The sequence below is a fragment of the Glycine soja genome, chromosome 17 (genome assembly GCF_004193775.1).
Source record: "Glycine soja cultivar W05 chromosome 17, ASM419377v2, whole genome shotgun sequence".
NCBI lineage: Eukaryota > Viridiplantae > Streptophyta > Magnoliopsida > Fabales > Fabaceae > Glycine > Glycine soja.
Window position 1 is genome coordinate 11,998,996 of NC_041018.1, and position 15,250 is coordinate 12,014,245.

General features: G+C 32.8%; 1 protein-coding gene across 1 annotated transcript; it reads left to right on the forward strand.

The window, feature by feature from the left end:
• Positions 1-8,293: 8,293 nt before the first annotated feature.
• Positions 8,294-10,046, forward strand: LOC114391908 (phospholipase A1-Ibeta2, chloroplastic-like). The gene has a single exon (XM_028352917.1). It carries the CDS (start codon positions 8,410-8,412, stop codon positions 9,994-9,996), a length of 1,587 nt encoding a protein of 528 aa, XP_028208718.1. The 5' UTR covers positions 8,294-8,409; the 3' UTR covers positions 9,997-10,046.
• The last annotated feature ends 5,204 nt before the right edge of the window (positions 10,047-15,250 follow it).

Below are 15,250 nucleotides of genomic sequence, written 5' to 3' on the forward strand. Positions count from 1 at the left end.
TCAAATTTTGATGAAAGAATCACCTTTAAAAGAGTATTTCTTTCTGAAAAAAAGTAAACATATAATGAGATGAGAAATAACGTTGAACTACGTGCAAGAAACAAAACAGAAGAGCCAACTTAAAGTTGTTTCCTTGAAAGTGAGAAGTTGAAGTAATACTAGTTAGGAAAGTATCAAGTGTTAACACGGGGAGCATAGAGCACTAGCATGAGTAGTATACAAGTATGACTCGGAACATGAATTTAGACAGTTCCAAGGAACCAAATCAGGATCAACAAAAGCATGCATCAACAATCTATTGCAAAAGTACTGCTCGTCCATAACAAAACTTGGAGCAGTCTCTCACACACACACACACAAAAATGTCCGAGAGGCAGTCTCATAATTTGCAAGGAGGTTGGCACAAGTGTTTCTTTCTCTAAAAATGTGCAAAAAGCAAAATTATATCTTTACAAGAATATAGACAATTCCTAGGAACCAAATCAGGATCAACAAAAGCATCAACAATCTATTGTGAAAGTACTTGTCCATAAAAAAACTTGGAGCAGAGTCCAAAAAAAAAACACCATGTCCAAGAGGCAACCCCATGCATGATTAGCAAGGAAGTTGGCACAAATATTTTCTTCCCTGATATGTACAAAAAAAAAAAAACCAAAATTATATCTTCATAAGAATATAGACAATTCCAAGGAACCAAATCATGTCAACAAAAGCATCAACATCCACTTTGGAGTCACACTCCACCCAAAGCCTGCACCAATTTTTTTCTTCCAAAGTAAGTATGTGTTTCCCATATATATGATAAAAAAGCTAGTCATATTAATTATCTTCTATAAAATTCTGTCAAATAAAAATAAATTATGCTACTCAACAATAATAACTTATAACTATTGAAAAATATTTTGCTTTCATATTGTTGAAAAGTATGAGAAAAATGTTAGGTTAGCAGTGATTAGATTACTAATTAATTTGAAAGAAAGTGTTTGTACCAAAACAAAACAAAAACAGTCAGTACTACTAAAAAAAATAATTTAAGGTTATAAAATTAACTTAATAATTAAAGAGTTCAAGAGAATGAGAAAAATTGTGAGTTTAAATTATTAATCTTTATATTTATGGAAATCAAACTCACATTCTTCTCCACAAACTCAACCGGATGTTGTCAATTTAATAAAAAAATATGTAATTTTCTCTTGGATATTACTAATAGAACATTGATTAAGAAATTAAAATGAAAAAATATTTTAATATAAAAATCATATGAGAGCATAAAAAATATCACGTAGAATACAATTTTGTATATTCTAATAATTTATTTTTATTTTAGTTCCTTGATCAATGTCCTAATAACATTGATTAAAATTTATCTTTTTCCTTTCAATAAATATTACTCCATTTTTTAGTGTCCTTATGTGGTGTTAATTTTCAATTTTAGACGATACCAAACTTATAGATGAAGGAATCAGATTTTTGTTTTTGTAAAGCCAACAAAAGATGCATAGGAGAATACATCGAGCAAATTAAAAAGTGATTACATCAGAGATGCTGTATATAATGAGAGCACTGCATCACAACCTAAAATAAAAAGATAATGAAATACATATATGTACGTACAAGCCGCAACCATGCAGTTGTTGATCCAAATCCTACTCGTATTCCGCGTTAATTTTTAAATATATTAATAAGATATTTCAAAATTAACTGAAATTTATATAAAAAAATGTATATTTATATTATTAAATGATGCTGCCACATTTTTTTTTGTATTTTTCTTCTTCTTCTTCCAAAATTTTTGTCATTGTCGGATTCATACTATGCGTCGTATTGATCTTAAATTCCATCGTATTGATCATAAATTCCATCATATATATTCGTTGATACACGAACAGCATTTATTATATAAAACAGAATATCTATGTGGTCAAGAATTGTACGGCTCGTGACTCACACAGGTCACAAGAATTGAATTCGGAGACAAAGCTGGTTTATGGTGGAAATCTGTGGGCATGTGTACAACAAATATTTGTCTGAGTATTTTTAAATTAAAAATAAAACTAAAAATATTTAGTAGAATATAGTAGTAATGAAAATGATACAACATGTAAATAAATTAATTTTGAATAAAATATAAATAAAAAGTATCCATAATAACTTTTTTTAAAAAATACAACACGTGTGAAATAATGCATACATAATCATGTACTTACAAATAAAATCTGTTTATTATTGTTTATGCTACTGTGTATATTGCTTTATTGTACTGAATGGAAGAGATAAAAAAGGGAAAGAAAATATTAATAGTGATATATTTTCTTTTGTTCAATTAAAAAAAAACAAAAGAGAGAGAAAAGATGTTAACTTTAAAAAGTTAAATTGTAAAGTTTTCTTTTATTTCACTTTTTCTTTTAATTCAAACTTCAAAACTATTTTCACGTGGCAAACATGAGATGAGATAAGATACGAAAATAGCATTGTCGTAAATGGTAATATTGGGGGTGTAAGCTTTACGCGATGCTAATTTGTGATTTTGACATGGTTTTTGCCTTTTGGGCATTGCTTGAATATATTATGAATTGTTTGGTAGTAAATGTTAATGCTATTCTTCAGCCATGATCGCGTTGTGGACTAATGCATGCGAGTCGCATTTTGTGGGGCTACTTGTAACATGAGCTACTATGAATTGTAGTGTGGTAGTAGTACTATCAACTTTCCCAAAGTCACATTTTTGCATTGAGTGGGGAAACATGTAAAAGGGAAAGAGATGTGGAGCATTGTTTTCCTTGGTTCACCTAACGCGGAATTATTCACTAAATATTTTTAAATATATAATTTATATTGTAATATTTAAATTTATAATAAATAATTGTTTATTAATATATAAATTATATTGTAATACAATGTTATTTTTAATTACTAATAATTTCTTTGAAAAAACATTGAAATTAAATTTAAAAATAATTATGAAAATGATAAATTGGAAGACATAAGAGATTAAGAAATGTTGAAGAAAAAATCTTGAAAACATTTTCATTGAATTAAAAATACTGTCATTCTCTACCGTAAGAGTAAATTATATTATTTATCTCAGAGATTTTGTGATATTGCTTTTTATCTATTTCAACACTAACTCTTCCTTAATTTCTTTTAGAGGGGTTTTAATTTAAAAAAATAAATATATTAATTTTTTTAAAGATTTATACTCACATCTTCTTATACATTACACTAACCTCCTATATAGGGAAGATTATGTAAATATTAAAAAAAGCAAAAATTTGTAAAATTTTACAAAATTTTATAGACAAAGAGAGGAAAGGTTGTAGAGTATTAAGAATTGTGTATGATTAAAATACTTTCATAATATTTTAAATAGATAAAAAAAGTTTTAAAAATATATAAAATAAAAGAAACAGAGAAATTTCATGATAAGAGGAGGAACAAAGTTGAGCATGGCCGTTACACGAGTATTCCGAAATGGAATGTGAGATGGTGGGAGTTACAATCAGCATTAGGCACGTTGCTAGTGGAAAGCGCACAATATTTTAATGTTACTTTTGTTCGCATTGGGAGACAAGCAATCCAGATAAAATCATGTGTCAAAAGGTTGATCCTTACCTCTTTAGTTGCGTAAAAAAAATGAAAGAGAATATATGATGAAAAAAAAGGAGAATAAAAATTATTTAATTAAAGAGAAATTGAGTGAATCAAAAGAAAATTATTTGAATTGAAGTTGTTTTTATATATAAAAAAGAAATTAGTATCGAATAAAAATATTATTATTATTATTTTATTTTATTTTATCATTACTATTGTTTTTTATAACATTTATTATTGTTATCACAGGCTGCCTTCGCTTCAGCGTAAAAAAGTACATTTCCTCGTAAATAAGTTCACTCATGCGCAACAAATATTTTCTTACATCTTATTATTATTAATTTTCTCACATCTCAGAAATAACAAATATTTTTTTGTATTTTAAAATATTAATTATATTCTATATAAAGTATTAGAGTATCACTAAGAAAATCTAACATTCATGTTATCTTAAAATGATAATGAAGATATAAAAAAAATATTTTTATTCCTTTAATTAGATTGTTTATTTGTTTTATTGAAACAATTATAAAATGGAAAACAACTAAGAAATACAAATAAAAAGAAAAGAAAACCATGAACATTGACAGATCAATGCCACAATGAAGAGTCTTGGGACATTTTTCTTTTGAAGGTTGAGTCTTGGAACTTGTAGATAGATTCAATATGTTTATTTAAAAGAAGTAAGACCCTACACCAATTAATCAATAAGGATGATCATGACTTTGAATTCCGAATATAAAAATACTTTAAATAAATAATTTTATTATTTATAGTAATCTTATTATACTCTGATTAATATTTTAGTAGGGGTAATATTCATTAGTGGAGGTAATTTATATTTTAATTTTTTAACTAAATTTTTATTTATAAAAGTAATTTATAATTATACACATATGTAAGAAAAAAATAAGAATTTAGTGGGAACAATTTTCCCCTTCTTTTCAAAGTAAATCCCTCCCTTTTTGGTTAGGATTATTTCTTGTGAAAAATATATATGTGATTTAAAAAATTATGATTAATAATAGTAATATTTTAATGATAATTTTATTGATAAGCTGTCATATATATTAGTAAATTAATAAAATTGGTGGTTGAATCTGAGGAAATTTAGTTATTGATTACGGTAATTAATTTAAAACGTTACTGTATTATTGAAATTTATAATCATGGTATTTCAATTACTTATATAAGATTATGTTTCACGCAATTGTTATATATGTACCCTTTCTGAGTGAAATTACCGCGAAATTAATGAAAGACTATGGAAACTAAAAATGGAATAAGAAATGAAAAGAAAGCAATATCCAATATCTGACTAGAATTCAACTGCAAATGGCGGCATTTTCTGAAGGCAAAGCCTTGTTCAGGTACACACTACACTGAACCATTGAGCAAAAATTAGTTATCAAAGAAAATAAAATATATGTTGTTACAAACTGGCACCTGCCCCTTTTATTTCCTAGCTATATATATGAACAAGAACAAAGACTATTTGTATATGTATTCAAAAAACGGTTCATTTTGAAGTAGTTGGCACGGACTCGTTAAAACTTTTGAATTGGTATCTATTAGCAAAGTTTTGATTGATTAGTTCACTACAAATTAAATAACTTATAACGCAAGTAATAAAATTACGTACGTCAGAAATGTGTAATACTCGGGGCCTAGGTTGAGCTAAGCAAAAATATACATAGACTACGACCTAGCTACATAAAGATGATAAATGCAAAAATGTCTCAAACTAGGAATTCTTTTCAAGTATTCGCCTTTGGTGCAAAAATTGACTTGAACTACTCTATTTATTTATGTTCAAAGTTCAAACATATTTTAAAGTAATAAGATATTCTCTGATCAAACTTTTAAGGCCAAAAGCTCGTAAACTTGGAACGATCAATGCAGTCTGCAATATGCCATGAACTAAAAGATATACGATATATTTTGTAGAAAAAAACGTATTATTTGTGGAAATTAAAGTCACCTAGTTTTAACAGTTTCAATTTATTGAGATGGTCTGTTTTTCAGAGGACAAGTAATTAACATATATGTTTTGACTTCAAAGAGTTTCAAATTTTCACACATGGGACACAAAATATTTATAACAACTGTGATTTGTAAAATATTATTTCGTAAGTTTAACAACCATAGAGGGTGCGAAAAATTGAAGAGTACATCCGCGCATAGATTTTTATATAGAAGTACGACCTTAACAACTATCTATATCGTATCATTTTTTATTAGTCTTGGTTTTTCCGAAAGGAATAAAAGATCCGTACCCGAAGTTGACAACAATTTTTTTTTTCACAACAGTTGAAGTAGTTGGCGTGATATATAAAAAGTCAAACTCAAACCACGTATTTCCAAGATAATTCTTTTGAAATCTAATTTCCCAAAGGGATAAATTAATCAGTCAATATAGGCTAAAACCGAGTAACAACGTTATGCATAGGTCGCAGACCTTTGTAGAACATGACCATGGGCTTTATTTTCGAAATTTAATTAATGGTCTTAATTTACTCTTATCAAGTTGATAAAATATCAACAGATTAATGACATTATAATTCTATGAATAAGACTTAGGTTTTCTTTTTCTCAAATTAATAAGATTTAACCTCGATGCATTGTTCACATTGGAGTATAAGATTTTTTGTTATCATAACTATCATAAATTTATAGTTTTAAAAATACGTGATCACAGTATTAATTAAATGATAATATAAAAGATTTGATATATTATGCATTTATGTTTTATGTTTTCTAATAAAAAGTGCATTCAAACTAAAGCAAATTAAATTTTTATAAAATTTTTCTTCTCTGTTTAAATGAGATATTTTGATATTTCTTACTAATTTTTGTAAAATTGTTATTAATTTCAAACAATAGTTAAAATATCACACATGTAGAAAATTTAAGAAAATTGGTTTCTTTTAAATAAGGTTAATCCTATAAGTGAAAAATGATGAAAAAACTTTATACTCTTCTTAAATAAATGTACTTAACCGAACTCGATTAGTTGAGCTACTCTAATAAATCTGATTAAGAAAATTGATTTTTTTTTAAAGTAAGATTTTGAATTTGATTCTCTAAATAAATAAAATAATGAAAAAGCTTTGTCTAGTTAGATATAGATCTAGGTACTTAACTTAATTTAACTAATTGAGAATCATAATACGCATTATAAATTATATTGTGGGAGGCCAGATTTTGCATACTTACAATTTATGTTTTGTAATTTAACCAATTGATAGCTAACTCATGAAAATGAAAAAAAATATATATTATATTTTGTTAAACGATATTTTATTCAAAACAATAAACCCAATGAAAAAAAAATTGAAAGCAGTAGATTTAGTAGTAATTACTGAAAATCGAATACCAGAAGTTAAGGTAGCTAGGGTGCTTATATATTAACTTGATAAAGCTGTGTGCAACACATGCAACTTCATTTAGGTTTTGAAATGTGGTTGACTATTGTAGTGTGGTGGGAAATATGCATGGTTCAGACACGGGTTTCTGCAAACTGGAGTGGTTATAGAGTTTCCATGCTGGAATGAATAGAAGTTGGGTTGGCAAGTGGCACGTTAGGCGATGGCTTAGATCAATTTTCTAATATGATCCTCTTGTGTCTCTCCATTAAGTTTTTCTTTACAGCTAAAATTAATCAGAATCATTTATTATATTCTTTTTCCTTTTTTGTTTCTATACAATGATCAATGAAAGACTAAGATTCTGCATGATCTCGATATTGGCCCCGTGGGTGATTTAGCTGGACAGGATCCGGGATCTATTATTGTGTGGGTGGCTCTACTTAACTTGTGAAACGAGGGATGAAGTTAAAATTTACATAAACCACTTATTTAAGCGTTTAATTTCTGAGTTTAATTGGCATACATTTACACCATTATTCTTAATGCTATATATTAAATTATTATTATAAAATTTAACACATTCATCATATGAATATTATAAAGATAACTTATGCACTAATAGTATATAAAAAAATTAAAATTATCATTCAAATATAAACTAACATATTAAAAAACAATCATTATTTTTTTATAATATTTACTTATATTGGAAAAATTACTTGTACATAAATAATACTGTAAAAAATATCTTTACATTGTTAATATATATATATATATATATATATAATTTATTCTTAATTTAAATATATCTTTAATGTAAAATATTATAATATAAATATCATATCATATAAATAAATAATACAATATGATGAAATAATTAATTTTATTAAGTATTTATATTATAGTTTTAAATTCTATATTTAATGAGAAAAGTTATATATTTAATGCATAATGCATACATTATCTGTTAACTCAAACTTACGAATTAATTCAGAAAAAAAACTCAAACTTACGAATTTACTAAATTTAGGTGAAAAAGATATAGAAATTTAAATTTTATTATTTAATTGAAAGTAATATTTTATTTTTAAATTTTATATTCCCTTTTTTTTCTCAAACAAAATAATGATAAAGTGAACCAAGATAATAATAATAATAAAAAAAAAGTGGCCATTACTCCGTTTACTCAGCAGTAAACTACTTTTTTTTTTGTCCTCCTTTATTTTCCACATCCCCATAAAGCGACATCGAGGGTCCTAGGTTCTTTCCGTAATATATGAGCAAAACCAATGGCAAAAACACAAATACCCCTCCTTAAATACTCCTCTTGTTCCCTCTCATGATAGTTAGTTTCCAGTTCCGCCAAATTTTTTTAGGGCATTTCAGGAATTGACACTGTCTCCTCTGTCCCCTTCTACTCTCTTCCGATTAACAAACAATTTTATTAACCATGATGCAGATCAGCTCCACCATACCAGCACCCAACCTCCACATGTTCCAAACGAGACGCACCAGTTTCCGATGCCGTGCTTCTCCGTTGAACCCAACAACCTCGTCTTCTCCTCAATCCATAAAATCGGTCTCAGATTCCACCCGCCTGCACCTCTCTAACCTTGACAATCTCCTCCAGAAGCAATCACCAACGACACAGCCCAAACAACAAGAAGAATTGACCTTAGCCGCTACAATTCAAAACAACAAAACAACGACAACGGAGAAGAAAGGAAAGAACGTTCTTGAAGGCCTGAACCTGGCCCGTCTCTGGCCGGACATGAAAGCAACGGAGGAAATGTCGCCGCGCCACCTCAACCGCCTCCAGCGCCTCCTCTCCAAGACCGACGAGTACTCGCCGCGAAACACCCTCGGCAGCCTGTGGCGGGAGTACCACGGCAGCCACGACTGGAAAGGCATGCTCGACCCCCTCGACGAGAATCTCCGCCGGGAGGTCGTCCGCTACGGCGAGTTCGTGCAGGCCGCCTACCACTCCTTCCACTCCAACCCCGCCATGTCAGCGGAGGAGCCGCCACTCCCCCGCCACATGGTCTTACCCGACAGATCTTACAGGATCACAAAGTCTCTATATGCCACGTCATCGATCGGGTTACCCAAATGGGTTGATGACGTGGCACCGGATCTGGGGTGGATGAGCCAGCGCTCCAGCTGGGTTGGGTACGTGGCAGTCTGCGACGACAGAAGAGAGATTGTGCGTTTGGGGAGGAGGGACATTGTGATCTCTCTTCGTGGAACCGCCACGTGTCTGGAATGGGTCGAAAACATGCGGGCTCAGTTGATAAACATAGATAGTAGTAGTAGTAGTAGAGGAAAGCCCAAAGTGGAGTGTGGGTTTTTGAGCCTGTACAAAACCCGAGGGAGCCACGTGCCTAGTTTGAAAGAATCGGTAATTGAAGAAGTGAAGAGACTCATGAAACTCTACCAAGGGGAAACACTAAGCATTACAATCACGGGACATAGCTTAGGTGCGGCACTCGCCCTACTAGTGGCGGATGATGTCAGCATGTGCAGCACTGACGTCCCGCCCGTGGCTGTTTTTTCGTTTGGTGGGCCCAGAGTAGGTAACCGGGCCTTCGGAGACAAGCTTGCGGCCCAAAATGTGAAAGTGCTGAGAATCGTGAACTCGCAGGACGTGATAACTAAGGTTCCTGGAATGTTGGTGAGTGAGGAGGTAGAGAAGAAACTTAGAAACTCCAAGCTTGGTGCTGGTGTACTTGACATTTTCGATGAGTACTCCCACACTGGAACGGAGCTCCGCGTGGACACGAAGATGTCGCCATTTTTGAAACCTGATGCTGACATGGCATGTTGTCATGACTTGGAGGCTTACTTGCACCTTGTGGATGGGTTTTTGGCTTCAAATTGTCCCTTCAGGGCCAACGCCAAACGAAGCTTGGCTAGGTTAATGCAGGACCAGGGTGCCAATGTTAAGAAGTTGTATACTAGCAAGGCAAAGGCTTTGAGTCTCAATCTTCAAAGACAGGCTTCCTTCTCTATCTCTGGTTGTTTGCCTAGTCCTTCCTAAAATTAATTAAATGTGAATACAATTAATACAAAAACTTTGTGTTGTGTCTACTTCATGTCTCTTTTCTTATTGTTTCTGTTGTCTTTGCCCAAACATTCAAAAAGTAACTTAACTAAAAGATGGAAATGAAAAAATTTATTGTTGAAAGGATATAAGTGTCAACAGATTTCTTAAAAGAGTTCATAAATCAAAATATTCTTTTTCAATGCGCAAAACTTCTAAAAGTAAATAATTTTAACCTATGTTGGAGAACGAAAAAGAGGCAAAGTGCCACACAGTCACACACAGACACAAACAATGTCAACCTTATTCTGAATAGTGTGAAAAGAATAAGGCAAAGAAGAGTGAAGTGTGAACTAAACTTATGGAAGTTCAAACTATTTGGCCGGTGAAAACCACGAAAAACCTAACATATTCAAAATTTTGACAACATACACCGCGATTCTGCCACCGTCAACATGACAACATACACTGCGATTCAAATCACTTTTACACGATTTCATTTTTTTATGAATTGCTAATTTGCCTGTTCCACACTTCCACTAAATATAATCTTGTTAATACTAATATATTGTGATATTTCGAATTAAACTTTCGCGAAAGTCAATAATTACACTCATATTCACTTATCTCTTATGCTTAGTTTGTACAGCAGAATTTAAAGTGTAGAAGAAAAGAAGAAGAAAAAAAGGAAAAAAAATATTTAACTGTTAAAAAACATTGGGACTCCAATAATTCTTTGAAGTTAAAAGATTTTCTTATTAATCACTTAATATAGCATGCTGAATTACAAGCCTACAAGTCAAGATTTGGCATGATTGTTAATAGTAATTCAAAAGTCAGTTAGAAATTAGTTAGTTTGTTAGCTCACTATTTTGGGATAAGCTAATTGAGTCCTTTGTTATAAACAACGAGATCATTGAGTTGATGTATATTCATTTTTCTAGAAAGATTCAGTTCATCATCATTCTCTATTCTTTCTCTGTTCTATACACACGTTCTGTAAATCTCATTCCCTAACAAATTGGTATCAAGAGCTTTGATTATCTTCTTAAAAGCATTGTTGAAGAACGATGGGATCAACCAATGGTAACTTCCCTGCAAACCTTCCCATTCTTGACGGCAAAAACTGGAACAAGTGGAGTGTCCAGATGAAGGTGATATTCGCATATCAAGAAGTCCAAGAAGTGGTTGATGAAGGTTATCCTGCACTTGTAGAAGGTGCAACAAAAGCACAAAGGGCTGTGCATCGTGAAAACAAGAAGAAAGATAATAAGGCTTCGTTTTTCATTCATCAATGCATAGATAATGCACACTTTGAGAAAATTGCTTCAGCAAAGACCTCACATGAAGCTTGGAAGATTCTTGAGAAGTGTAATGAGGGTGCCGATCAGTGGAAGAAAGTGCGATTACAAACTCTGAGACGCCAATATGAGCTGATGCAGATGAACATGACTGAAAAGGTAGCAGAGTTTTTTAATCGTGTAATCACCTTGACAAATTCAATGAAAGTTGCTGGTGAAACGGTTACAGATCAAATGATTGTTGAAAAGATTCTTCGCACTCTGATTCCTAAGTGTGATCATGTTGTTGTGGCGATAGAGGAATCAAAGAATCTTGCAACTCTAAAAGTAGAAGAATTGCAAGGTTCATTAGAAGCATATGAACACCGTATGCTGGAAAGGCAAAGTGATAGATCTCAGGACCAGGCTCTTCAAGCTCAAACTTGGAAGAGAGGTGGTATTTCTGGTAAAAAAGGCAATCGAGGCAGAGGAAGATCCAGAGAGTATAGAAGCAATCATGGAAGTTCTGGAAAACAATCTCAGAACAATGAGGAAAATGATCAATCTGAATCTTCTTCAAGAAGAGGAGGATCACAAAATTGGCAAGGAGGTAAGAAGAAAGTTGATCGAAGATTTCTTAGGTGCTTTAATTGTAACAAGTTGGGGCACTTCTCAAGTGAGTGCAAGGCACCTGCTGATTCAAGAGGAAAATTCAGTAATGAAGCCAATCTTGTGAGTGAAAAGCTTGATCAAGACGAAGAACCAGGCACTCTTATGATGATGACAAAAGAAAAGAGTAGCAATTCAGGAATTTGGTACATTGATTCAGGATGTACCAATCACATGACTGGCCACAAAGAATGGCTAGTCAATCTTGATCTTAGCAAAAAGAGCAGAGTTCGATTTGCTGACGATAGACACATTACAACAAAAGGAATTGGTGATGTATATGTCAAAAAGGAAGATGGGAAGGATGTTGTGATTACAGAGGTGCTCTATGTTCCTGGGTTAAAGAGCAATCTTATCAGCATGGGTCAGTTGCTTGAAAAAGGGTTTTCACTGTACATGATAAGTGGTCATCTTGGAGTATATGATACTCATCAAAGAATGATTTTGAAGGTTCCCCTCACTAGAAACAGAACCTTTCAAATCAAGGTGAATGCTTTAGAATCACATTGCTTATCAGTTAAAGTGGACAAGGATGGCTCTTGGTTATGGCATCTCAGATTTGGTCACCTAAACTTCAAGAGTTTGAGTCTTCTGAATTCAAAAGGAATGGTGTCAGGAATGACTCCAATAAAGCTTCCCTCAAAGGTGTGTGAAAGTTGTTTGGTAAGCAAGCAATCCAGAAACTCTTTTGGCTCTTATACTCTTGAAAGATCTACTGTTGTGTTAGATGTTATATACTCATATGTGTGTGGTCCAATTGATACTGTCTCATTGGGTGGAAACAAATACTTTGTATCCTTCATTGATGAATTTAGTAGAAAATTATGGGTGTATTTGCTTAAGGCCAAGAGTGAAGTTTTCTCTGTGTTCAAAGTGTTTAAATCAATGGCTGAAAAACAATTTGGAAAATACATCAAGGTGTTGAGAACTAATGGAGGTGGTGAGTTCTGTTCACATGAAATGGAAAATTTTTGCACAGAAAATGGAATATTGCATGAAATTGTAGCTCCATATACACCACAACACAATGGGATAGCTGAAAGAAGGAATAGGACTATACTCAATATGGTGAGAAGCATGTTGAAAGGCAAGAACATGTCTCATACATTTTGGGGAGAAGCTGTTATGACAGCAGCTTATGTACTAAATTTGTGTCCTACAAAGAAGCTTGGATCAAAAGTACCAGAAGAAATCTGGACTGGAAAGAAGCCTTCTGTTAAGCATCTTAAAGTTTTTGGCTGTTTATGCCATAAACACATTCCTGATCAGAAAAGAAAGAAGCTGGATGATAAGAGTGAGTCAATGGTTTTCATAGGATATAGCTCTACTGGTGCATACAAGTTGTATAATCCTAGAACCAAGAAAGTAGAATTCAACAGAGATGTATTGTTTGAAGAATATAGTGCTTGGAAATCCGATAATTGTTGTTCAGGTCAGGATCAAACAGTGGCTGAGATAGATCTGGATCTAGATCAGACTGCACCTGATTTAGATAATGGAGAAGAACTTGGAGAGGAACTCAATTTACCACTTGCATCACCTGTGGAATCAAATGCACCTCAGAATGAAAGGCCAAGAAGACATGTTGAAGTGCCTACAAGATTACATGACTATGAATTGTTCCAGGATTCTGAAATTGGGAATGATGGTGAGCTAATCCACATGACATTACTTGCTGATGTTAGTCCAGTTAGTTTTGTTGAAGCTATAGTTAATGAAACTTGGAGGAAAGTTATGAAAGAGGAGCTGGTTTCCATTGAGAAAAATGAAACTTGGGAATTGGTAGAGCTTCCAGAAAATAAAAGACCTATTTCAGTGAAGTGGGTATTCAAAGTGAAACTGAATCCAAATGGTTTTATCTCAAGACACAAGGCCAAACTTGTTGTTAGAGGCTTCATGCAGAATGAGGGACTAGATTACTCAGAAGTGTTTGCTCCTGTAGCAAGAATGGAGACAATAAGGCTATTGGTGGCTTTGGCTAGTTGGAGAGGATGGAAACTTTGGCAGCTTGATGTTAAGTCTGCATTTTTGAATGGGCCTTTGGAAGAAGAGGTTTACATTACACAACCTCCTGGGTTTGAGCTTAAAGGGAGTGAGGACAAGGTTCTTAAGCTCAAGAAAGCACTTTATGGTTTGAAGCAGGCTCCTAGAGCTTGGAACAAAAGAATTGATGCATTCTTAAGCAAAACTGGTTTCAGAAAATGTTCTATTGAGCATGGCTTGTATGTGAAGAAAAGTGATTCTGGTGGAATATTGCTTATATGCTTATATGTGGATGATTTACTCATCACTGGAAGTAGTAGCACTGAAATAGCAGAAATTAAAAGATGTTTGAGCAGTGAGTTTGAAATGACCGATCTAGGCAAGTTGTCATACTTCCTAGGTATCGAGTTTGAGCAAAACAACAAGGAAATTCTGATGCATCAGAGAAAGTATATTCTGGAAATTCTAGAAAGGTTTAATATGCTTTAGTGTAATCCTGTTGATACACCAGTGGAAGCAAATTTGAAGCTTGGAAGTTGTGAGCAGGAGACAAAGGTTGACAACACTATGTTTAGGCAGCTGGTTGGATGTTTGAGGTTCTTATGCCATAGCAGGCCTGAAATATCTTTTGGTGTGAGACTTGTTAACAGGTATATGAAGTCTCCTAGGCAATCTCATTTAGTTGCAGCCAAGAGAATTCTCAGATACCTGAAGGGAACACTTAATCATGGAGTTTTATTTCCAACTCACTTGCCAAATCAAAAGGAGGATGGTATTCTACATCTAGTAGCATACTCTGACTCTGATTGGTGTGGAGATCGAGTGGATAGGCGCAGTACAATGGGTTATGTGTTCTTCCTTGGTGAAGCACCATTCTCATGGTCTTCCAAGAAGCAAGATGTTATGGCTTTATCAACCTGCGAGGCTGAGTATATAGCAGCCTGCAGTGCTGCTTGTCAAGGCTTGTGGATTCAGACTTTGATTCAGGACTTGGAGTTGAAGACTAAAGGTGCTATTAAGATAATGGTGGACAACAAGTCTGCTATTAACCTTGCTAAAAATCCAGTTTCTCATGGTAGATCGAAGCATATAGAAACTAAGTATCATTTCTTAAGAGATCAAGTCAGTAAAGAGAAGATAAAGCTGCAACATTGTGGTACTGATTTGCAAGTTGCTGATATATTGACTAAACCTTTTGAAGATTGAAAGGTTCAAGTCATTAAGAGATAAGATGAATGTAGAGATGTGGTAAATGCTGTTTTAAAAATTCTGTATTTATAGTTGTGTTCTATAATTTCATGTTTAGTAGGATGTTGTTG